The sequence below is a fragment of the Alosa sapidissima genome, chromosome 17, assembly GCF_018492685.1.
Source record: "Alosa sapidissima isolate fAloSap1 chromosome 17, fAloSap1.pri, whole genome shotgun sequence".
In the NCBI taxonomy this organism is placed as follows: domain Eukaryota; kingdom Metazoa; phylum Chordata; class Actinopteri; order Clupeiformes; family Clupeidae; genus Alosa; species Alosa sapidissima.
In genome coordinates this window covers 23,690,294-23,715,709 of record NC_055973.1, presented here as the reverse complement: position 1 = coordinate 23,715,709, position 25,416 = coordinate 23,690,294, and the positions used below count along the sequence as shown (strand labels likewise).

Below are 25,416 nucleotides of genomic sequence, written 5' to 3'. Positions count from 1 at the left end.
GTATATGAACATAGCCTATGCCTTGATCTACATGATCTAAATGTAATTTGAAAATGCAAAGCCATTCAGGGATCAATGCAGGGGCGTTGCTTTTTGAGCTGTGAGGGTGCTAGCCTATGTAACAGCATGAGGAACCAAACCACCATCTATCATTGCTATAAGTATAAATGAATACTATAAGATGACTGAGATAAGATGAGATAAGATGATAGAGATGTTTGTTGCACTCTGCCATTCATAGGCTACAAATCGACAGTGGCAGTCACACCAATCACAGCAACATGATCTCATGGCGGTTGTGTGTAGGCTGTGTCCATGAGTCATACTTATCTGTTGCCACTGGACCAGACACTGGCACACACACGCAAACACACACAGGCCAAATCATCATCACCTGACTTGTGAAGCCTCAGCGCAATAATAGGCTTGCACATTATTCTCTCTTTTAAGAAAACCGATGGAAAATCACGAGGTTTGTGGCTATTTATACAGGTCACGTATCATATCCGTATACCATGTAGCGTTACATCATCTTATTATAAATCCCTGGTTCCGTTCTTTTCTCCTTGCTCTCGTTCTCGATGACCGCCGCTGAGCCGCGGTAGGTCTGCACTCTGCACACACACAGTGCACAACATCGAACTTTCTGCTTGCAGCACGGCCCGGCGCTCTCCACAGGTGATTGGTGCCATGCGTCGTCCAATCGCAGAGCTCCGATCTACCAATGCAAAGTTGTTAACCCCAAACCATAGAGTCGCCTTCGTTTGGTTAAAAGCTGGCTTCCACCTTCCACAGTAGTCTCTTGAATGGTCAGTCGATGGATTTTACCTGCCTAAACGGATACAACAGAAGCATTAGACCAAGCGACGCCAGTGACATTGTAGAAGTTGTCCAAAGTGATTTGGTCAACGATACATGGTGTCTGTTTTCTGTAGCTAACTAGCTTACAGCTCTACATTGGCTAGCTAGTACCCAACTATGCTGTCTGCCCGAGGGATGGCTCACTTGCTCATCATGTTGAGCGAAATTGCCATCTTTCACCCTAGAGGGGTACACGGTAAGTTATTTTTTATTTGTCCATGTTTATACACTTGAAAGTCTTCCTCGTGTCTTGTGATAAGTGGATGTGATGCTATTCTTTTCTTTTCTAGTCTTCTTTCCGTTAGTAACAGTAGCTGTCTGAAATGTATGACGTTAGCCAGTTAGCTAGCTCGTCAGACATTCTTCAATGCGAATTCCGCCCAGGGTGTCGCTTTAACCTTCGATTTCCTCGCAAATATTGTGACTGAAAATACAGGGAAATGGAGAAAATGATCGACCCTTCATTCTAGCACTCTGAACTACTGTCGACTAGCATAATTTCATGAATTCATCGTTTTAAATGTATAGATGTGTTGAAATTAAACTTTATAATGCTACCATAAGCTGTCTTGGTTGACTGAGCAGATACTTTTCCCTGCTAAAAGGGGGGTTTCATCTAGCCACCGAAATGCCTGCAGCGCAAAATGTGTACGTTGCACTTTTTGTCGAAGTAATTTTCGAACACGTATCAGTTTTTTCCATTCGTTTCTTTCAAGGAAGATGGCCAACATTGCACCTCTAGCGTCGATTGTTAGTTAATGTTAGTCCTCAATTTGTAATCATAGTCGATTTAGCTTCTAATGTTAACATTCTTTAATCTAATTTACCACGTAACGTTAAGGGTCAATGTAACGTTAGACAACCGATACAAATTAACAATATGCTTAGCTTTCAAGGAACCTCTTTGTATGTAACTTCTCATTTTACTAGTTGGCTAACGATCGATAAGATATTGTTGAGATATCGATGAATAAAATTAAAGATTTTATTGCGTATGATAATGAAATGTTGAGACTCGTCTGTTCGTTTTTTTTCTCAAGGATGCTCGCCTTAAACTTCGCGGCTGACTTCCTCTTTACGTTCCCTACCGGACGCTAACGTTAATGGTCGTTACAGATGGCAACTCGTAGGGCTGACGACGCCGTCTTTTCACGCTGTAATGTTAAATTCGGTCTCACCGGTGGTTCGCTCTGTTGCGCATGGGGGGGGGGCTAGAATCTAGAATAGGTGCTAATAGAAATGGCTAGTCTACGGTGGCGCTGTGACACCATCTCCTACATCTACCCTGAACTTACCCCGGTATATAATTTTCTTTGTTACATGTGTTGACATGCCTTTTAACAGCCTCCGAAGTGGCGTCACCAGTTGTTCTGCCGAGGTCTGTGGCGTGATTTTACTGTTACTGCTGGTGGGTGTTTTTGTGGCGTGGTTGTGTCTTCCACACCGCCTTCGTCTCATCTAATTGCAGCTGATACAGTAACCATTTGAGAAAAGGCAGGGCTCTCCGCCGCTGCCTCCGGCAATCAGCAAACGTGATTTTTCACTGTTCCCAATGTCCCAACCGTAACTTTTGCTACGCTAAGCTTTATGACGGGGCAAGACTAAATCATCAAACGTTTGTGTTAAATTGTGAAGTGCCCCCTAGTTGCTGACTGGTGAGTAGTTTTGCCCCCTCCCCCCACACGCGCCCTGAATTACACAATCCTCCTGTGACACTGAAAACGGCTCTTCCGATCTCCAGCTCAAGACTCCCGCATTCCCCAAATATGACCCAGTTTCACCACGGGTAGGAAAGGCTGGAGCACAGTCCTTCCGCCCCTGGCCAGGGTGAGGAGGGGACATTTCCCCACGCTCAATTATGCTGTTTTGTTGTAGAGGGAAGAGAAAACAACGGTGTCGGGTCACTTGTCAGGCAATTTGGTTATAATTACTCCTTAATTCCTATAATTACTCTTACGTAGGCTGCACGTAGTCTCATGTAAATCATATTTGAAATTGTTTATATCCTGTTCCTGATGTTCAGCCACCAGGGTAAGATTACCAGGGAGCACAAACACCAACATTGTAGGCTATACCCTTCTCTCTGCTTACAGACACTGGATAACATTTCATACTGAATCAAGGCCTCTGAATGTCCATCCATGTCAACTCATATTTATACATGTATTTTATAGTACAACTGTCCTTAACTTGTGTGGCTGCTACTTTGTCCACCACTACTAGTAAGTAGCTCCATTATTGAGGACAGGATGGCATCCCTGAGAGCCCTCTGCTGGTGACGGTACCGATTAACATTCTCTGAAACAGTTCATGAATCATTCTCTTCCCTAGGTGAACAGGAAGAAGAGACCATAGATTAGAAACAACTGTCCTGGGCAGAATCTCTTAGAGCAGTCATTCTCAAGCAGTGTGCCGAGGCAAAGTGGGATGTGCCATGACATTTGAGGAACCCAGTGCATTTGTATACAGGCTCATGAAATGATGGCCTAAATTAATTGAATAGGGCCTAATATGCACAGCTAATGCTATGCTGTTTCATGCATCAATGACACAGCTTTTTCATTAAAAAGCTCAGTCAACCTCATGTAAGCATATGCCTGTCACTGTGGTCCCAGCTCATGAACACTATGTACGGAAAAAAATATGGGCCTAAGAACACCCCTTTTACACACTCTCAAATCACCCATTATTACGCCTCTAAAGCGAGAGGAATGCTTACACACTATTGGCTTTGATATTCTTGTCACAAAAATAGACTTTACCATGGATTCTATCTCGCTGGTCTTTCCTGGACAATGTTGTAAGAATCTGGACATTTCTACATGATGGAGCTGTATTTAGAAAGGAGAGAGGCATATTTTTTCTCTTGTGCGATCCTAAAGGTAGAACTAGTCTAGTCAGTGTTATCTTTATATGTGTTGGCTTGTAACAATACAGACACATCCGATCTCAAAAGTCCAGGCATGTTTCAAAAATCCATAAATCACCCAGTCTTCAACTCCTTTTACACAAGTTGCTCCAAATAGTAGCTATGTACGTGCAGTAAACCAAAAAGGACTTTTCGTCTTGGACCCTACTGCATCTTTTTATAGGAACACGGCAACATTTTGGTCATTGGCCCATTTGGGCCAGAGTTGTTTTTTTCACCAGTCACATCATGAGTCGGCTCAGCGCACCTGTGATTCTAACCGGTTGAAACTAAGCATTTGAGGCCACCAAAATAGAGGGAGTTCATTACAATGTAATAAAATAACAGTTTTGTATAAATGTGACTTTTCTAGGCCAGTAATGGGGCCAGCACAATTCTCATGTACCCTACTTATACTAGTACCCTACTCTACACACTAGTACTCTACTCTACATACTAGTACCTTACTCTACATACTAGTACTCTACACACTAGTACCGTACTCTACACGCTAGTACCCTAGAAAAAAGAGGCTACTATCAACATATAGAGGATGATTTTATATGAAGTAACGTTACCCAACATCACTTAAAGCACCTTTTAATGAATCATCCTGGATGTTTTTCCAAACAGCTTAACTTGATGTGCTCACTAAAGTTGTTGCACAAGCCTGTTTCTAGGAGGAGCTACCTAAGGTTGCTACTGTAACTGACAGTGTAACTAAAGATTGCTATGTTAAAGGTGTGGGTTACTTTCTTTCTGGCATCACTCCCTTTTATAGATCACTTATCATATTGGTTTGCATAAAACATTGTAGGCCTATTCTTCATGTCATTGGCCAGTGGCCACACCCATTTTAACTTGTAAGAAGCCAGTTCTCATTGAAATTGAACAGAAGACAGTTTGTCTCTTCTCTAATTTATTGTAGAATTTTTCAGAGTTTCATTTCATTTTGGCAGGTTGTCCAAACACATTTTTGCATGCTTAATTTCATTACAGCTGACTTGTTTGGATTGCCTTGTATTTCATAGTTCAACTGTGCTGAAAATATCAATGTGTAGGTCTATGTTGTGTACTTTTGTATCAATACCGAAAGGTTTAAAAGTTCATTGTTAGATTTGAAAGTTATTAATTAAAATATATTTTTGCTTTAAATATCTCGGTGGGCCTGAAATGAAGTTTTAAGTAGTGCAATCCTTAAGGCTTTGCTTTCACTATATAGAATTATGAAAAATAGCTGTTGGAGTGAAATCTGTTTTGAACATGGTCATTATTCAGAATTAACATGTATTACAATGCGTATTGTATCGTAAAATAATCAACAGATTAATCGACTAGGAAAATTATTGTTGGTTGCAGCCTGTTTCGGCTAACTAAAAAAGCTAAACTCATGGTCCTTCTCTTTAAACTAAATATCTACTAAATCTTTTTTCAATCAAGATGATACTTGTACGCTTCTTGAATTCATAGTGTTTTTAAATGGGAGATAAAATTCAAATCCATGCCTAATTGGAAAATATTGCCTTTTCAAAGAAACAAAATGGCAAAATGGATTTGAGCTGAAATTTCAAGGTGTGATCCCTTGGACTAGATAGCCAAACATTAGTCAGTTCCATTGTCTCAATAGAGTAACAAGCATGTACATATGAGTTAGTCTGGTGGGCATTCTTCTTTTCATTTAACTTCTTTTTTGTTGTTAATTTGTACATTTGAGGGAAAACTGCAAAGAGCCAGTACCACTCACTGCCTTTATGTGGTGAACATTCTTACTACATGAGTCCTGTAAGGTGAGCTTCATTGCCTGTCACAAGGAGGATGACAATGACATGAATATAAATATCATAGATATACAAAACAATAAAATACTTAAATTTAACAGGGAACAATTTACAATGTTGGTCAGACTACGTTAAGGAGAATAGCAATAATAAACAACAATGTCAATTCAATCAATAGCCTAATGAAATAAACAATGAAAATCAAGGAAAATAGCAATAATAAACAATAATGCCCATTCAATCAATATAAATATCATAGATGTGACCAGTTTAACTATTGGGACAGAGTTGCAAGTCGTATGATTTATTTCAGCCTTTGCGATTAGCCAGTTGTTTAGTTAGAAATATGATTTTCAGTGTTTCCCAGAGAATTGAATTCCATTTGTGGTGGTTGGTTTGCAGAATTGACTTGAATGCAACAGTTTTTAACAAATTAGCACAGCGTGGTTATGATGCTAACCAGATTTAAGCACAATTTAGTACAACCTGGAATATCATTGTGTGATGGTCAATGTTGATATTGTGGTGGGCCGCCACAAATAAGTAAATGTATGGGAAACACTGATTTTGGTGCAGCCCTAGCAGAGGGTCATGTGGAAGCCTAGGCCCTATGTGTTCTCATTATGTTTAATGCTACCCATATTCAGAAGACTTTGACTACATTTGGGAAAGATTGGAGTCTTTTAACTAAATGCCCTCCATTTAAGCTTTACTCAAAAGACTATCTTTCAAGAATCTTTTTCCAAATATTGCCAAAGTCTTCTGGTGTAAGGATGGTTTTAGTTGCTAGCGCACACACAACCCTACACCCTACACGATTGCGCTCATGGTCCTTCTCTTTATCCCTACAGGCCTTAGGGAAAGTGATTTTCCTGGTGGATGATTCACCCTAAATGTGTCTGTGTGTGAAGACTATGACAATGGATTTTATACATGTGAGCGGTAAGTACAGTGGTGTTCTGGAGAGCTCCATTAGCGATATCAGTGATGTTACAAACCGAGATGTAGAATTTGAATTCCCATGAATGGGCCCCCGAATTGTTTAGAGTTCAGAGAGTGACATCTGTAAAAGGATTCTATCAATGCAATGCATTCATATTCAGGATGAAGGGTACAGCATATGATTTTGATTCTGTAGCCTACACAGAGACTGAAATTGACCTAGGATAGCCTGGTAGGCTATCTCTGCTGTGTTGTGAGTGGGTTAAAGGTACACAAAAACTGATCGTAGACTAGCATAGCCTGGTATATCTATGATGTTGAGGGGGTTAAAGGTGCAGTCTGCCATTTTAATTCAGTGGTCTACACATAGACGGAATTTAGAACCAGCCAGCAACATACTGCTGGTAAAATATGAAAGTGACGCCAATTACAATTTTACTATCGAGTGGCTGGTGAATTTAACCATTTGTCCGAGTGGCTGGTAGACATTCACATCATCCACTATGTAGTATCTTATTAGAATTGTGAATTCCCTTCATTTGAAAGCACTGTCCAGTCAGGCAAAAATGTGCCCAAATGCATCAGTTGCACTATGTGCCCATGCATCTGGGCTCTGTAATGGGAAAATGAGTTGTATGTGTGGTGGTAAATTGGTTATGTGTCTTAAAGTGATTATATTACTTCAGTTATGGGCATGCTAGTTTTATCAGTGGCGGACTGCCTCTGTGGTGACATTAAAAGGGCTAATCGCTACATCCAGACATCTCTCCTCTCCTGTGCTCTTAGATTGTAGGCCCTTTTCCACTGCCATCACTTTGCCAACACTGGTCACTAATTTTAAATGCTGTGTGTAATCTGGTTGGTAATGTGCCACAATTTTGCAAATGTAGACAGGATTCATGTTGCACTCGACAGCCACAGGAGGGCGATGTGTGTCAACATATCCTGTCACTGCTCCTTGGGAGAATGATTATGTTGTGGCCTTCGATATTGTAGTGGACGAGTTTTGAAATAAAGGTGATCTTTAATGTGAAAATGCCTGCTCAGTGACAATGTGTATCAGTATAGTTAAATATGCATGTCACTGCTATTTTGCAGTCTGCAAATCTGGTTAAAACCATACGTTTCGTGATAACTGTTATTTAAAGCATTAACGTTATTTCAGACCGCGTAGGCTGAGATGGTCACGACTTCTATGGCTGGAGAAATTCATTTGAAAATCGTTTTGTCCAAACTGCTGGCCGATCCTTGTCAGTTGTACTAGCAGTGGCATGAAATTAATTATAAATGCGTCAGCTCTTGATGGATTGACTAGCAAGAGCGATGGAGAAAATCATGGATGCAAGGCGTTTGGTTTGCGGCTGACGCGGAGTGCCTTTGGTGTCATCGTGGGTGGGAAAGAGACGCAAGAAGAAGCGTACTCCGTTACCCCCGCCTCCTTCCCTGCGGGCGGCTCGGACGCGCACGCGTGCTAAACCTTGTGGGAATGGCTGGTGTGTGATCGGGGGTTGGGCCGCTAGAAGCGAACGCAGAGTTAAAGAGTTTTTAATGTCCGCCATGTTGGCCATGGCGTATTGAACCAGGGAGAGGGAGCGGAGCTACGGAAAAAAAGAGACCGAGAGAGAGCGACCAAGATCCGGGCCTTCCCGGCTCCGTTCTTCTCGCCATACCCATATTTTGTAACCAATCGAACGGTTGACTCCTGGAGAACGCCACAGTTCCATCAATGAGAACTAACATTTGTACAGTTGTGATTCGTAGGGGATCGGATAGATATATGCTGCACCTTTCATTATAAAAAATGAGTAAATTGTCGTTTCGGGCACGGGCGCTGGACGCTACCAAGCCACTACCCGTCTTCCGCTGCGAGGACTTGCCAGACCTGCACGAATATGCCTCAATTAACCGAGCGGTACCGCAGATGCCGACGGGGATGGAAAAGGAGGAGGAATCGGTATGTTTTATGGTTTCAGATATGGCATTTTGTAATTTCGCCATGTTTTCTTCGTAAGGCGGGCGCCCCTATCTTGCCTGCGCAAGCTTGCACAAAATGGCCGCCATTTCTGTTTTTCTTGAACACGGTAGTATGTGAAGTAATATTCGTGCTCCGTCGAAAATTGTGCAAATATTTCATGTATAAGGTTATATTTGTTCTATTTTGAGTGCAAGAGTTAGGTTGTGTCGGGTTGTTTTGTCAATAATTGGTTTGCAATGCACAAAGGAGTCACGTGACTTTGCCTCAATCCGCCATTTTGTTGACTTTCTCTGTGCTTGGGATGGGCCTGTTAACGCTGCAGGTATTGAGATTCGACAGCAGAGGGCGAAGCTGGGTCTGTGATGGCCATCACGATATGTGCACACGAATTATGTTGGTACTAGGTCCTTGCATACAAACGCCTGTTTGTCTTTTCCCTGCTACAACAAAGTGACATTCCAGTAAAATTTCCCTGCAAGCGACGTGTTTGACTTGTTGCAATCCTATCAGCTTAAATCTTCAGAGACTCTTAATGGTTAACCGTAACGTTACATGGGCAGGCATCTTCCAGTTGTTAATGTTTCGCCGGTAACGATAACCCTAGCGCTAACATTTGATGGCATACGTTAGTATATGTGGTGTCAATGTCCTGTTATCTCTGTTGGTGAGCACAGTAGGCTAGAACATGCTTCTACATGCATGTTGCATTGCACTGGCGTTAACGTTACGCTACATGAATATTCCTGAAGTCGAGCTTGCCAGGGAGTCTCCTGATGCAGATGCAATGTTAACGTTTACATAATCATGCACAAATACCTCCGTTGAGTATTCTCAATGAGCCATCGGGAGATTTTTTTTTTGTTACCTCTGTTTTTGACCAAGCTTCATGATTGAATGTCTCGTCAATGTGTAGGCGGGCGCCCAGTTACAAGACTGTGTTGAAAGCCCCCGGTCTGGGCGCACGTGTCATTAGAACATAGTATTTCCTGAGCCGCAAGCAATGTTATTACAGTCTTTATATGTATCGTGCTATTAGTTGTAAATATTAGAAACAAAAATGTCAGTTTATGTTAGGGATCCACACTTTTCCTGCGGACTGCACTTTGCCGGTACTTAACCGGTAACGTCAGTTCTTCTAAACTGTGTGCCCAGCTTTAAAAATGCTGATATGAATGCTCATCTAAACTAAATAGCACGGTAAACACAGGCTACTCTGCTTAGACCTTGTTTACTTGTTTAGCCCTAGTAGCCCGACTGCCCGCGAGGCACTTCTGGTAGAGACATGCCTGGGACTGGAAGAATGTCTGCTTTCAGACGCTGATGTGTGTGTGTGTGTGTGTCCAGGTGTCAACCTCAGGTAGTGCATGTACATCATTCAGCACCTAATGTGTGCTGTTGCAACAGGAGGTTGAGGGTTTGTGCATAGAGTTTGCAGAACTAGATTGTTGCACTAGGCTGTCAAGAAGAAGCCTTGGCAGACACAAGTTTTTGTTATCTTCTGTTGCTGTATGGATACACTGTATTTGTATTATGTTGAAGGGGTGGTTTGGTCTTTACTGGAGTGTACTGGAACTTTTCAGATGGGCTGCAGGATTGTGTAGTGTGTGTGTGTGTGTGTGTGTGTGTGTGTGCGGTGCTTGCATTAAGGAAGGAGGAAGATTGAGCTCCTGTGTAATTGGAGCAGTCTCACATTAACTAGCCTATCTGCATGTCTCTTCCAGTATTCATTATCTTGGATGAATCATTTGCCAAGGCATTGTTTGAGCAGTGCTCCCATTTCAAACCTAGAAGTTAATGGACTTCCTTGTTTCTGTGTGGGGTTGGCTGTACTTTGTTGTTTACTGTAGTCTGAGTACACTGCCTGTAAAACAGGTTTGAGGCTGTGTCTCAACCAAACCTGAATGGCATGTTTCCCATGAGGGCTGTGTTCATCTGTGAGATGGAGAAAATATATTTGAGCTGGGTTTGGTGTGTGTGAGTGTGTGTGTGTGAGCGAGAGCCATGTGTTAGTAATTGGCTCCACGGGTGTGACTTAGCAAGGCAATCAGCTCTGGGACTTAACAATTAAAGCAATCGTTGCCTCCATTTCCGATCTGAAGTTTGTACAGTTCTGTGTGTGTGGGTGGGTGTGCGCATGTTAGTGTGTTTGCGTGTTAGTAGGTCTAGGTGACTGCGGTGAAGTTTCTTCACTTTGAATCGCCTCGTTCATGGAGGAGCTCAGTCCTCATTTGCATAGAGGAGGAATATTAATGAGCTCGTTAAGTGTCCCGTCTGACGTGAAGCCAGTGTGTTAATTATGAGGCTTATAATGATGGTTTAATTACCCCACATGCAGGCTGTGATTCCCTATCCCAAGAGGACACACGCGCGCACACACAGGGCTGGTATATGCTGAAGGTCCTATATTGTGATGGAGCCTTGATTACATGTTGGATGTCTTCTGGTGGCCACTCTTGATTTATCTGTCTGCACGGTAGTTTGTTGAGTGGGTGTCTGATTACGTTGTTCTTCCACAGCAGCAGTGTGACTGTGGTTATGTAGGCTCTTCTGTGAATCAGTTAGTGAGTCAGCTTGTCAGTTTCTGTCTGTGTAATGTATGTGTGAAAGTAGCCACACTTGATGTAGTTTGTGTTTACGTGTGTGTGGTATACCGTATAGCCTTAGAGCTATGATTTGGTGTATAATTGCTCTACTTGGGTCCAAATCCTACAAGGTGCTGTACCATAGAGATGCTACACACAAACCAGGTTGTGATTTAGAACGAATCTTGACTGAGCTATTGCTGCCAGTATAGTTGCATGATTTTTCTGTTTTCTTTCTGTTTATTTCCCTTGCACATTTACACAAATTTTAAAACTGCAAGATTCTAAGAGCCGTCTCCGCATGCGGGGCCATGTTGTACCCCACTCGTCCTTCATATTGTTCTCCTGCCCTCGATGCACAGAGAGAGATGGCCCGGTGTGAACCTTTTTTACACACACACACACACACCAGGCACTACGTCACGTGAGTGGGGCTGCTGCTGTGAGGAGTATTCATGAGGCCACTCGGAACACTGCTGTCACTAACTAGAGGATGGATGGGAATGCCATCGCTATGGAGACACTCAGCTCAGGCTGTAGTTGAAGTACTGCTGAGGTGCCAGATGTGGATTTATGATGGAGGAGGAGACGATGATGCGGAGGACAGGTGATTGAGGAGAGTCCGCAGTACAGGACTGAAGATGATGGAGTGATTATGGATGTTTTCGGTAGAGCAATGAAGCGGTACTTTGGATGATGGAGATATGGTGTTTTGATGGGTCAAAAGCTGCAGTGGTGTTGGAGGGAGGATTTTGGTGCTTACGGTTTGTTTCTCTGGCTGTTGTGTGTGTTTTTAGAACAGAACAGATGCTCAGAGGACCCAGAGAGGCCTTGTCTCCTTCCTCCGTGTGTGTGTGTGATGTAATGCTCCCAAGAGATTTGTGTAAATAGGCTGTATGTGATAATTGACTCCTGACCCACTGACCTGTGTGTGTGTGTGTGTGTGTGGTGTTCAGTCTGTATGTATTCTGTATGAAAGCAAGTTGTGTCAGTGGAATAGTACTCGCTATGTAAAGCACCTGCTTTTTAGTTTAGTCTGTAGCTTGTTGAATTTAGTATGTCGGCGGTCTCCTGAGTCCATCTGAACTCACCAGGCTGTACAGTGTGACATGTCAATCGATTACACACCACGCTGTACAGTGTGACATGTCAATCAATTACACAGATTTTTTTGTTGCAGTTCAGTTCTGTGTAGGCTATGTAATGGATGCGTTGAGAAGCTGCTTGTTTGAAGTGCACATACTTTTGTGTAAAGGGAAACAATGTACTTTGTTGAACTTGGTAGTCAACAAATTAAGCAAACCAGCTAGTTGACCAGTTGACCCAATCCGAAAGATTAACGTTTCCGGACATCGACGTAACAGCGCTGTCGTCATCTGTTTAGCTTGCCTCTGGCCCGCCTATATCAGATACATTGATGTGATTGGTGCAGATCGGTTTAATGGGGTTATGAGCATCATTACTCGTCGCCAGAGTCACTCGCTGAGTAAATTAAAATTTAGCCCTCACGAGAACTCCAGGGTACAGCTAAACTAAATGTTCAATGGATGTTCACTTTTGAATTTCTGCACATTCAGACACTACAAAGCACTTCATCCTAATTACAAAAAAGTACACTTCAATATATGTATGAAAACCTAACCTATATTTTGTTAAAGGAGAACTTGGCAACTATTTCAACTTAATAAACCCGTTTAGAAATCATTTGGATGGTTAAATGACCTGTTCCGGTGAAAATGGTGACTTTCCCCGGAAAGAGAAGTGAGAAACAAGAAACTCGTTTTAAATCGTGTTTCTTACCTTGTAACATCCACATAGTTCTGCCAAACTTATGCTAACAGTTCGCTAGCTTGTAAACAAATCCATGTGCTTTATCATTACCTTTTCACACAGTTTGAAATAGCATAATGTGCAATTTCTCCAGCAGAGGGGGAAATCCTGCCAAGTTTCCATTTAAATTCTTCAATTCCATAAACTGCTTCACAACTCTCTCAAGGCTACATTCAACCAGAGACCTTCAGTCTGTGAATGGTATGGTTGACAAGTGACTTATTTCATGAATGCACAAGTCTGATTCTTGCCAAGCTAGTTGGTATTGTACTGAAATATATTGACTGACAATAAATAAATTCACCTCCCTGTTTTTGGAAGCTCAGAAAAATATTCACTAATAATTCATGTCATTTGTGTGTTTAATTTGACAGTAATGGTTTGTGTGTGTGTGTGATGAATGTGTGTGTTTGTTTGAGTGCAAGCAATTCTGGGTGTCTGTTGAGCAGTGTTTATCATGTAGACAAGCTTGTACTGAGAATTAGAGGTGCCATTGCAACTGGGTTTGTTGCCAGTGTGCAGCTTAGTGTCATGTCAACATTTTCCCAGTTTGCCTGTGGGTTTGTAACGACTTCTTTGTGTGCCCTTACCTTAATACTGTACACAAACTGCCCAATTCAGAGGAAAACGGTTTTGCTTTGATGTCTGTCTGTCTGTCTGTCTGTCTGATTTTTAAGTGAGTAAGTGACCGCAATCGTGTAGTCCAGAGTGTGATGTTCGTTATCTGTGATCGTGTGTAGATTCATTAATCCTTACATTTGTTTATTTAGGAATAAGGAGGAGGATGAGGCAGTTTATTCCCCTCTGCTAGAATGTGGAAAGATTAGTCTTATCAGGTCATCAGCCTTGGTATAGATCACGGAGTTCTTCTGACCTGGCTCAAAACTTCATCGGCTGATGGCATTTATTATGGTGACGTCCTTGATCAGTCTGAAGGGGTTTGCGTTACAAGCACACAATGCCCCCCGGTCACCAGACTAATGATCTATATTGACCTAATAATGTGCCAATGCTAGTTTTTATCTGGACAGAGTAGGCTAAATAGTTTGTTTGTTTGTTTAAAAGGCAGTGCTGTTTATGACGTTGTTGTTGCACCGTGAAGTTTCAAGCAGCTGTTGCAGAAGGGTGTTTTCCCCTTTTGATCCATTTGGACATCTCATGTGGTCTCAGAAGACTGACTCAGCACGTTTGTGCTAATGCGAATACGCTAAATGAACTGTGAACTAGTTTCGCCTTGTGCCGTCTGTTTTCAGATGGCTCGTGTCTGAAGGTTGAGCCTATCCACTAGTACTCTGTGTCAGACAGAGGACATACAGTGGAATGCTTTGCTCCGAGCAAGCTGAAACATTTTTGAATCCTGTAGAGCAGTGGTTCTCAAAGTGGGGTCCGTGACCCATAGCCAGGGGGTCCGCAAAATAATTTGCTTGAAATTATAAAGTTGAGTTTTATCATTTTAAAAATTAATATCTACAGATGATGCCCCTTTTCACCCACAAAACAAGCAAATTGTGTCCATTTACCCACATTTAACTTCACTTGGGTCATGAAGAACCATTCCTACTACTGCTTAGCTTGGCTTATTTGTTAGCCAGCTAGCTGATGAATGTGTAGAAATGTTTGAGTTAGTCCATGTTGTCAAGTGATGCAAAATCCAAAACTGACAAAAGACGAAGTTGCACATCTGCCAAAAAACATGGGATAGTGGACCTGGCAACAACTTCAGAGAATGGCATGCTTAATTGTTACGGTTATGAGGGGGTCCTTGGAAAATCTACTCCCCCAAAAGGGGTCCTTAGAACCAAAAGCGTTGAGAACCCCTGCTGTAGAGCTGAAGAGCTGCAACAGCATTGGCTTGCTTTAATGTAAGGCTACTGTGTGAATGTTCTAGGCCTAAATAACTGAAGTACCTAATTGACTTGCTTTTTTGCTTCAGTTTGTTAATCTCCCATTTTCATTTAGGTCTGACTGCTGTTTTAACACACTAGCATGGTTACCTACTAGTGAGTTGGTTTTGCTTTTCTGTTGTTCGTGCAGTAGTGTATTAATTAATAATTGTAGTAATGGAATGTTTTTTTGTGGCAAAATTAAATAAATAAATAAATGAAATAAATAGTTAAAAGTTGAAATAAATAAATAAAAGATTAAATAAATAAATAAATGTTAAATAAATAAAAGATTAAATGTAAAAACCATATATACATTGACATTTACATTTACATTCCATATGCACGGTCATGCAATGTGCCATGAAATAAATAAATACGTCAGTCACCCATCAAGGCGGGACCTAACCACTGATTGCTGCCTGAAATAACACGAAGTGATCGAGAGTCAGACTGTACTGGCTTGCTACCTGTGAACCACACTGGACTAAGGACACAGCTCAGACTTGTATCATAACTCAGGAAACATACAACAACAAGGATTTCATTCTAAATTCATACTTTTGGGAAGATATCAGGCGTGAAAGCGTTCTGTCATTTGATGGGTCTGTTTGCTGTGTCTGAGGGTTGATATACATGCTATGTGCACATCTAGAGCTAGCGCTAACAGTTAGCACAAGCGTTAGCTAGTTATCGACATCTACAGAAAGCGAACTTCTATCTATGGCAAACGACTTTGCTATTGCTTCTATTTATAGTAGGGTGCCCAGACGTCCCAGTTAACTTCACTTGAGCTGAATTCACCTCATTTGTTATATGATGCATAAACAATAAAGCTTGAGATGCCCATGCCGTGAACTCTTATTATGTGAGTGTCAGTGCCAGCTTGCTACATTGCCCTAGCAGTGTCCACAGCTTTCCAGAGACTTTTTAGTTCTCAATATGAGGGTATAACTCAGCAGCTGACAAGGATTTTTGACAGCACTAGATGCTATGCTTTTACGTCCTGATAACTTACAGCCAAGAGTTAGCAACATAGAACACACAATCTTTCTGAATGAAAATGCCTATGTTATGGCTGTTAGCAGTAGCACTATGAATGACTTTATTCTGATCAGCCAGTCATGCTCACAAAGTTTTTTTTTTTTTTTTTTTTTTATTTATTTATTTATTTATTTTATTTTATTTTTCCCCAGGCAGCAACAAATCACCGCCTTGATGGGTGACTGACGTATTTATTTATTTCATGGCACATTGCAAGACTGTGCATATGGAATGTAAATGTCAATGTATATATGGTTTTTACATTTAATCTTTTATTTATTTATGTATTTAACATTTGTTTTATTTATTTAACTATTTGTTTAATCTTTTATTTATTTTATTTATTGATTTCATATTTCATTTATTTAATTTTGGCACAAAAAACATTTCATAGAATCTGTGGGGGGACTTTAAAAAGTATCTGGGGACTTACTAGGTTATTTGTGGTTTGTGTATCAGTCCTGAATGAAGATTCTAATTTAGAAGGGACCGATTTGGTGTTGAGTAAAGTAGGTTGAGTTGAACAAAATGTACCAGCGTGGAGTACCGGTGTCCATACGGGCCTATGGAACCTGTATCCGTGAGGGTGGAAGAAGGGAGGGGTGGTGTTGGTGATGCTCTCCCCGATGTCTCCTGTTCTGGTCTCCTGGCTAGGGATCTGCCATATCGTATCGTCCATGATCTAGGCGTACGGGTGGAATTTCTCACCATGATTTGATTTTGCCATCCCACCATACTACAGGGTTGAGTGTTCAGGCACTGTACCCGAGTTCATGTGCGAGCTAACACTTAACGTTTTACGATTTGGAAAAAAGACAATTAGACTACAGTATTGACATCCCCTAAAATGTCTAACTTAAGGCACAGACATGTTCCTGATGGGCCTAGCTGATGGCATGTGTGTATGTGTTGCAACGTGAGCACAGGGCCGTTCGCATGCAGAACGTGAAAAAGTACGGCTGACTGCAGAGTTTAACCACTGAAGAAGAAGAGTTGCTTTACTTTTTCAATAGTGTTTGGGGCCATCACATGAGTTGTGATGGTAACTTTTGGTCGCCGTGGAGATCCAGCTTTCTGTTGGGACGGATGTGTATAAAACACAAGGTAAAATCATTTAAAACTAAAGAAAAATGAAAAAGACAACACGAGACACAAGGTAGCGCAATTAAAAGACTGATTCAGAATTTGTAACTTCGTGCAGTTAGCAGAAGGCATCTGAGAACAGTGGTCCAGTGTGTTGATCCAGTGTGTGGACCAGCAGCCCAAAGCCTTCATTTGCAACCACTGAAATTGGCCATATATCCGCATCATGACCACAATGGCCCTTAAGCTGTGTTGGGGTGAGCGGAGTTGCAGACCCATTTGTCAGCGTGGATTGTCCTCTTACAATTGTCACTCGGGCAGTGCAGCATTGTAAATTGAGCTGTTAGACAGTCTGAAAAATGTTGCTTGTGGTATTTTTGTAGGTCATCAGCCTCTTGCACTATTTGCACAATATTTTGTTTTTGTCTTGTCTGTCGTTATCTCAAGGTTTTCATGTCATTACAGGAAAGCCAAAATGCTGCCACACCACTTACTTAAACTTAGATCTGATCGGAGCATCCTCAATTTCAAAATCGCCTACAATGCCTCTTGTTTAGTCTGAACTGATAACTGAATGTTGAACAAGGGAAATCAAAAGTAGATTACGCCCTTCGTTGTTTAAAAAGAGCATTGTGAGTCTTTTTTCATCTTAACCATTTAATTTCATCCTTCAGTCTTCACACATGTCGTTTATATCATGACTTGTGATTCATCGTTTCATCCCACTGTAAGATGATGTGAAGATGGTGAATTGTACTATTTTTCACGCTGTCCTTTATATCATGACATAACATTTGATGAATCGTGATTTAGTTTTAAGTCAACGTTGCCCATCCCAACACACACTGGCCTGAGTAGGCAGTGCAGCAGCAGTGCAGAAATACACTTACGGCTCCCACACACAGCTGCGTTCGGTCAACGCATGCCAGTGGGTTTTCCCGACGGTAGCCATGCAAATGACTTGAAGTAAAACCGTAATGTGATTGGTTGGTGCCGTCCGTAGATTGGCTTGATTGGCCGGTGCCGTCTGTCGGTGCAGCAACAGCTGAGCTTCTCAACGCGAGGCGACGGGAGAAACGCGACGCAACGGACCCACAATTCAGTTCGGCAACGGATCACGTGAGCTCATGTAAAGTGAATGGGATGCGTTTCCAGCAACGCGATGCACGCAGCTGTGTGTGGGAGCCGTTATGTAGACGTTTAGTCGGGGTTGATGTGGTGTAGTAAAGGCAGCTGGTTAATATTTGATATGAATGAAGCCACTGCACTAATGAAAGATTAATCTAACAGTACAATTGCTGAATGCAGCACTAGAATGTCTGTCTGTCTGTCTGACTGCCAGAATAGGGTAGGCTATATGTTTTTGCAACAAACTATGGTCTGTATTCTTTGTGTATTGTTGGGATTATGATGTTGAGATATGGTGTGTGTGTGTGCACGGGCAGTTTATGAGAAAGCGGTGTGCAATGGCAATATATCATTGATGCAGTTTTCTTCCAGCACCTAGATCATTGTTGGTTCATATTGCCCTGCGTTAATGACAATCTACTACAGATTCTCTTTAACAGACGGTTTATGCCTGTTAAATCATTCATAGTATTGGGGTTGGCTTTGACCTCCCCTTGGCATGGGAAACATGTACTGCAGGCAGGGATAGACATGTTGACACAGATGCAGTCTAGCCTAAGCAAAAACACACATTTCAACTTTTCAGCTGGGTGATTTGTGAGTGTGTTTTCAAGGGGGCTGATTGCGCTCAAAACTCCAAGAGTTTTGCCCTAAGATTAAGATTACCTCATTCACAGACTAAGCGCCTTTTCCACAGAAACAAGACATGCACAAACACACACACAGAATGCTGGCACACTGCCAGAAGATATTCTAGAGAAGGTCACAACTTAGCTGGCACACGCACTCTCTCCTAACCGCGCATCAGGGAGCTGCTTCAGCTCCGTCTGTGTGTGTGTGTAGTTGTGGGAATTTCACTCTCTTTGTATTGACTAGGGATGTAACAATGCACCGTGAATCGGCTAAAAACCTGTGGAGAAGAAAATGAATCACGATGCAACTACGTTGTGCATAAATAAATATTTAGAGCTATGTGCAACTTTTCCAACGATAAGAGTAGGCTACCTTACACAGCCTCTCCTTTACTTGCCCCTGTCTCTGACTCAACGGACATACCCCTCCTCAGCATGCACATTTATTTATGTGCATGCTCGTTCAAAACTATTGCATTCAAGTTGACTACTAAATTTTTTATCTTATTCCCAGACTGAAAAGGGCCTGTCCCAAGGAATAAAAGTAGGCCTATGACTTTGAAAGTTAAACACACCTGGGGAAACTGAACAGTCCAACCAGTAGACTATGATAATAGCCAATTAGGCTAGGTCTGCATTGCTTACAATATTTCCAGGCTTCAACTAGTGCTACTGACAGCTGAATTTAAAATCGACTGAGTGGGGGCAATTGTTCCTTACAGAGAGCAAAATTAACTTAAAATTCAACAATGATTTTCATTTAATAAGTTGTAGGTCATGCATCAGTAATGTATTACCGTTGTGTGTACTTTTCAAGCTCAGTTTCAGTGTGCTCCTGTATAGTTTTATTTAGGTTGGGTGAACCCAGCCTGATCTGCCGGCCATTTCTTTTTCGCCTTGCAACTCAGGCTGGTGCATCTTTTTCTGCTGCTTCCGTAACATTTTTGCCGGGACCCATCACAAGCTGGCTTATCCACCTGGCGCACTATGGGCAGGTTTAAAACGATGACTATAGCGGGAGAGCCTGGAGTTTTTGCGTCGCTCTGCAAACGTCACCCGGTTCGTTGATCAGATTGGTAAATGACTGACTATCCAATTGCGTAGTTATTTGAACTAGGCCAGTTGATCACGCCTCTTCTGCAGTAGAAAATACATAGCGGACTCCCCAGACCAATGTTCAATCTCAAAAGATTGAGCTTGGTCTGGTGAAAGCCAGACTAAGTTTTACTTTCAGTATGGGTATGAATGGGCTAGTTATCTTATCGCACAGTTTGTGGTACAAGAACATCCACTGTGGTAGTGTGAGCTTGTGTGGTCCTTGATAGCCTCAACTTTCATTACAAACCAGTTGATTGCAAAAAATGGCCGCCTTGTGTCACTAACGACTTCTCTACAAACATTACAGGGCATTGTCATTAGAATACCTAAACCATTCCTGCAGCTCACCAGTATCAGTATGTTGGGGAGGTCCTCAGCTGAGGTAATGCTGTTTGCTTCAGGGTCACTGACAGCGGTGGCAGTTGCAGAAGCACTGGAATACATGTTAACCCTTAAAGGAGTACCGTCACACCGGTGTGACGGGAATGTTGGGAAATGAACGTTCTAAAGAATATCTGGGTTTATTGAATTCAACATAGAATTTTAGAACCTTCAATTGTTGCGGAACTTGAATGTTCAAAAACCTACACCTTTAATAGGTAGGCTAGAAGGAATATGTGAGGTAAAGATGGGTATTTAGCAGACTCTTATCCAAAGCGACACAGACTTGCAACAGCAGGTTCAGAAATAATCACCACCACTGCTCCACCTCTCCTGCAATCTCCACATTATGCAATCTGCAAGAACTTGTGTGTTTAGTAGCCTAACTGGGCACCTTGGGGTCAATTGTATTGCGTTTAAGTGTGCTATATAAATAAACGTGACTTTGCCCCGGCCGTGGCGATCCCACCCCGACTCTCTCTCCCACTCGCTTCCTGTCATTCCCCACTGTCCTGTCATTGAAGGCATAAAAAGGCCAAAAAATATACTTATAAAAAATAAACGTGACTTGACTTGTGGCTATGCTATTCTTTGTGTCGTCCATGGCCCTCTACCCGTCACGTTGATTATGCATCAAGCTGATTTTTTTTTTTTTGCATCATGTTCATGTTGTCATGCACAGGAAGATAGCTGGAGTAATCTCCCCCCCCCCCCCCCCCCCCAGATGTATAGTGACTTCCCTTAACATGCCTGAGTGGCACCGAGCTCTCCCATCAACACACGTACACACCATTGGCACTTGGCGGTTTCTGGTCTCTTATTTGTTGTTACACAAGCTCGCTAACACGTCATTACTAGATTATAAGGAAATTCAAGATAATTACGGTTCTTGCGCTGCTTTCGAGATGTCTCGTAAATCCGCCTCCCGAGTTGGAAAGTGTAAATTACCCAGCTTTCTTGCGGCATTTTGGGCAGGCACGCCCACTTTACCTCGGAGTACTTGAGGGTACCCCGAGGTGGACGTACGACCTTACAACAAACATGGCTGCGCCCATAGTTGAAATGAGATGACGTTTTTTTTTTTTTTGCATATGTACTGTGTTGGTCATGTTAAAGTTGATGTAATGCTCTTACACACTAGATTACATTGCTGCTTCAATCCATTCACCAATATCATGCATTGCACTGTCTTGCTGTGCCTGCAATACAATGTAGCAATTTGTTTTCCAGCCGTTTAGCTAGAGGCTACATGTAGCACAAAACAATTACAATGACTAGCCTCCTGCTAATGCCCCTCGTGGCTCGAGAGAAAGTTCCTAAAGCCACTCATTGGTACATGTTGTACTGGTGAGTGTACGATGATTTACAAGACTACTGGAAAGCAGCATTCATTGTTTGGGCGCGGCAGAACTGAATGTGTTGTAGCCTACAGGGCCATCTACTGGCGCCACATCTGTTTGCATTGTTAGTGATCATGCTCATGGTTTAACTAGGCGATTGACACAAAATGATCTGATGCAACCTTCAGAGTTATGAAACTGAAAACACACACACACACACAGAGCTAATCTCACATTGATTCCATACACACTCCCATTAAATAAAATCGGGCTCAGTTTCTCTCTTGTGTGCTTCTCTTGGACCGGATAGCAGGTTCAACCCTCCAAGGTTTTGCTCAAGCCAGTCATATTGTGTAACTTGTTTATTTTATCGTTACAGCACATAAGAAATGGGTTGGCCTATGTCTGTTAATCTCTGACCTACGCCTGTTGTCCCCTTTCGGCGTGTGACGTGCGTTTTCCCATGCAGGTCGGGGGGGCCTAGCACACAGAAGTGAAACTTTTTTAAGTTGGTCACCATTTCTATGCCTCCCATTCCGTCTGCAGGAAGGAGTGCATCATTGATATGGCTCCAATCGATTTATCGAATAGCCTAGTTGTCTATTAAATGAATTAATTATTAAGAAAAAGGCCTGACGGATTACAGCTTCTTTAGCTTCGATATTTTCTCTTCAATGATGGAGAAAATCTTGGCCTTTGGGGAACACCGTTCAATGCTTTTCAGCATTTACTGACATTGTCAGTTAAACAACTATACGGATTAATTGAGAAAATGGTTGACTGAATAGTCAGTTACAGCCCCTATAACCGGTGATGGTGGTGGTGGTGCCTCCCTTTAACTCATCCACAGTAGGTTATGCTCCACTGAAGGGTGCTTTCCCCACAGGGTACATGGCCACCTTGCATCCGGATGCCAACCTGAATTACCCCACTGTAAAGACACTGGAACTACTAAAACTGACGACAGGGGGAAAGTGCTGTAGTAAAATGATGGTGAAACTGTTCTCAACCGCTCTGTTGGCTGTGTGAGCGATTGCTTCCAGTGGTAACAAATCTGACGTAGCCCCGGAACTAGACTAGTGATATACGTGGATTCTAGTTTGGTGAGCCTATGCCTGTGGCATACTGCGATAAAGCAAGTCTGTGGTCTGTTATTTCGGTAAAGACTGTGTGGTTTTTGAGTGCCAACCATATGAAACCTAGTGAGGTTTGTCAACCCACGTTAATGTGAAATTGAAACTGTGCAGTATTGTGAATTTCATCTGAATTCTAGCAATGGGCTCTCTTGCTGATGATGGCAGGCTGTCTGATTCAGTCACGCAATCTATACTGAAACTTATGATGACGTGAATGTTCGTTTCCATTCACTCTTTGTGCGAAATTAGTCAGTGTCTGGTGTAGAAACGATCCCATCTGCTTTCGTTCATGCTGTATTGATGCGTATTCGATGTCCATGTGTTCAGATTTTGTGCGTCACGCAAGATTCTCTAATTTGAGCTCCTTGCATACATCTGCTGTAGATCCAATCAGGGTTTCCCGCAGGAAATGTGTTGGTCAAGGTGGTAGGTCGTAGGTCTCGGGGGTGGGGGGGGGGGGGGTTGTCTGGTATCGGTTGCCATCTGAGCGGGGGGGTGGGCGGTGTTCTTGTATTGGTTGCCGTTGGTGGGGGGGGGGTGTGGGTGTTGGCGTCTTGTTTGTGCAATACGCTACAGACTCTGTATATTTAACAATTATTTATTAAACACTACAATTTTAAATAAATAACCAGCAACACCAAACAAACTATACAACAGTATACAAATATTTCAAAATATTTGTGTAATTTGTGCAATTTTAACAAAGACTATTACAAACTATAGAACAAGTGCAAAATGTGCAAATGTGATCAGTCACTACTTATGGCAGAGCTGACAACTAGCATTGTTACAAGCCATCCTCCTTGGCTTTAAAAAGATCATTTCAAGGGCCCTTTGGTAATTGCTCTGTTTTAATATTGAACCATTAATGCTCATCTTCATGCAGGCTGTCAGACTGTTGACCTGCAGCCTGTTCCGCAAGTCTGTCCTGATCTATACACCGAGAGTGAATGAAGTTTAGATCATTTTATAGTTTTGTGTAATATGGATGGAATTTGAGCGCGGAACGCTTTTTAATTTAGAGGCCGGAGTGGCCGCTCTGTTCCGCTCCCATACCGCTCACACCACGAGTCTGAGGCCCACTAATAAAACCAAGACCGTTACATTTCAAAGATATTGGCCATATAGCCTAAGTTTGTTGATAGGGATGGAGTTAGCTAAATAATTTAGAAAGCATACGCGTAGGCACGGATGGGCCTGGACGGGCCTAGGCCCGTCTATTGTCAGTTTTGCGCGTCCGATTAGACGCGCAAGTCGACACTGTGCTGAGAGCCGGTGGCTGTGTACTCGGCCGCTTATCCGGTCAAATTCGCGTCAGGTCAATTTAGCGTCCCAAAGAACTAAGCAACGGCAATATATTTCACTCAGAACATTTATTTTAAAAGACTGCAACACTGATAGTGCAACAACAAACAAGCTTGGCAACGTTAAATAAAGGGATCAGTCGGGATTAATTGCCAAAAGAACACAGTTGGCTAAATATTTTAAACTTGCGCCAAACGGATGAACCCAGCATCGGTGCGTTGCATAAATTAAAACACAAATTGAAGCAACAACTTGACAGCCCTACCACTAAACCTTTCCATAGGCCTGCAGCGTTTATGACATAAAAAGTGGAATATGAACGCATTTCATCACACCTGACAATTAAACGGAGCTGTGGCTGTTCGCGATTTGACTGATTCTTGAGAACAAGGAGTGAGATATTTGCACCGCTCAGCTCCGCTCACTAGCTCTGATTCGGAGGCATATCACATATGTAAAGATTATAAAATCTGATTATTTTTCGATTCATGACACGTTTCTTATTTTTTAATGCGTTCTGCGGAGAAGGGAGATTGGCGTTGGTCACAGGGTTTTTTTTTGACGACGTAGTTAAGGCGGCAGGCTGGTTTTGCTAAGGCGGCCGCCTTGACTGCAAAGTGCTGCGGGAAACCCTGCCAATCATATTGTAGCTTCAGAATCTAGTCTGACTTGATCTGATCACATTACGATCGCAAAGCGTCTCCTGTACTTTTGCACTCTGTTATGACTGTATGAGTCCCTATTTTTCATCTAGGTCAAGTCTTTAGATTGTAATTGTGTTTTAGTGTTTGCTGCATACATATCTACTTGTCTATCTGTGTCTGTGCTTACGTGTATGTATGCACCTTGTCTAATGTGTGTGTGTGTGTGTGTGTTTGGTTGCCATAGGAACACCATCTCCAGCGGGCTATCTCGGCTCAGCAGGTGTATGGGGAGAAGAGGGACAGCATGGTGATCCCCGTGCCCGAGGCGGAGAGCAACATCCCCTACTACGAGTCGCTCTACCCTGGGGACTTCAAGATGCCAAAGCAGCTCATCCACATCCAGCGTGAGTACTGCCTGTGTGTGTGCGTGTGTGCGGTGTGTGTGCGTGTGTGCGGTGTGTGTGCGTGTGTGCGGTGTGTGTGCGTGTGTGCGGTGTGTGTGTGCGTGCGTGTGTGTGTGTGTGCGTGCGTGCGTGTGTGTGTGTGCGTGTGTGCGGTGTGTGTGCGGTGTGTGTGCGGTGTGTGTGCGGTGTGTGTGCGGTGTGTGTGCGGTGTGTGTGCGGTGTGTGTGCGGTGTGTGTGCGGTGTGTGTGCGCGTGTGTGTGCGCGTGTGTGTGCGCGTGTGTGTGCGCGTGTGTGTGCGTGTGTGCGGTGTGTGTGCGTGTGTGCGGTGTGTGTGTGCGGTGTGTGTGTGCGGTGTGTGTGCGCGTGTGTGTGTGTGTGTGTGTGTGTGTGCGTGCGTGTGTGTGTGCGTGTGTGTGTGTGTGCGCGCTTGGGTGCCCCTGGAGTTTGAGCTCCTAGAGACT

The 25,416-nt window shown here is 42.7% G+C and overlaps 1 protein-coding gene across 3 annotated transcripts in view; it reads left to right on the top strand.

Annotated features, from left to right (window-relative positions):
- Window positions 1-743: 743 nt before the first annotated feature.
- Window positions 744-25,416, top strand: part of epc1a (enhancer of polycomb homolog 1 (Drosophila) a) — a 35,308-nt gene continuing 10,635 nt past the window's right edge. Inside the window, exons 1-3 of one of the 3 annotated variants that reach the window (XM_042066959.1) lie at window positions 744-1,057; window positions 6,399-6,489; window positions 24,795-24,954. In XM_042066959.1, the coding sequence (XP_041922893.1) occupies window positions 24,855-24,954 (100 nt within the window). In that variant the 5' untranslated portion in view covers window positions 744-1,057; window positions 6,399-6,489; window positions 24,795-24,854. Of the gene's footprint in view, window positions 1,058-6,398; window positions 6,490-7,963; window positions 8,444-24,794; window positions 24,955-25,416 lie in introns of those variants that run through there. The other 2 variants (XM_042066960.1, XM_042066958.1) reach the window with 2 other exon arrangements.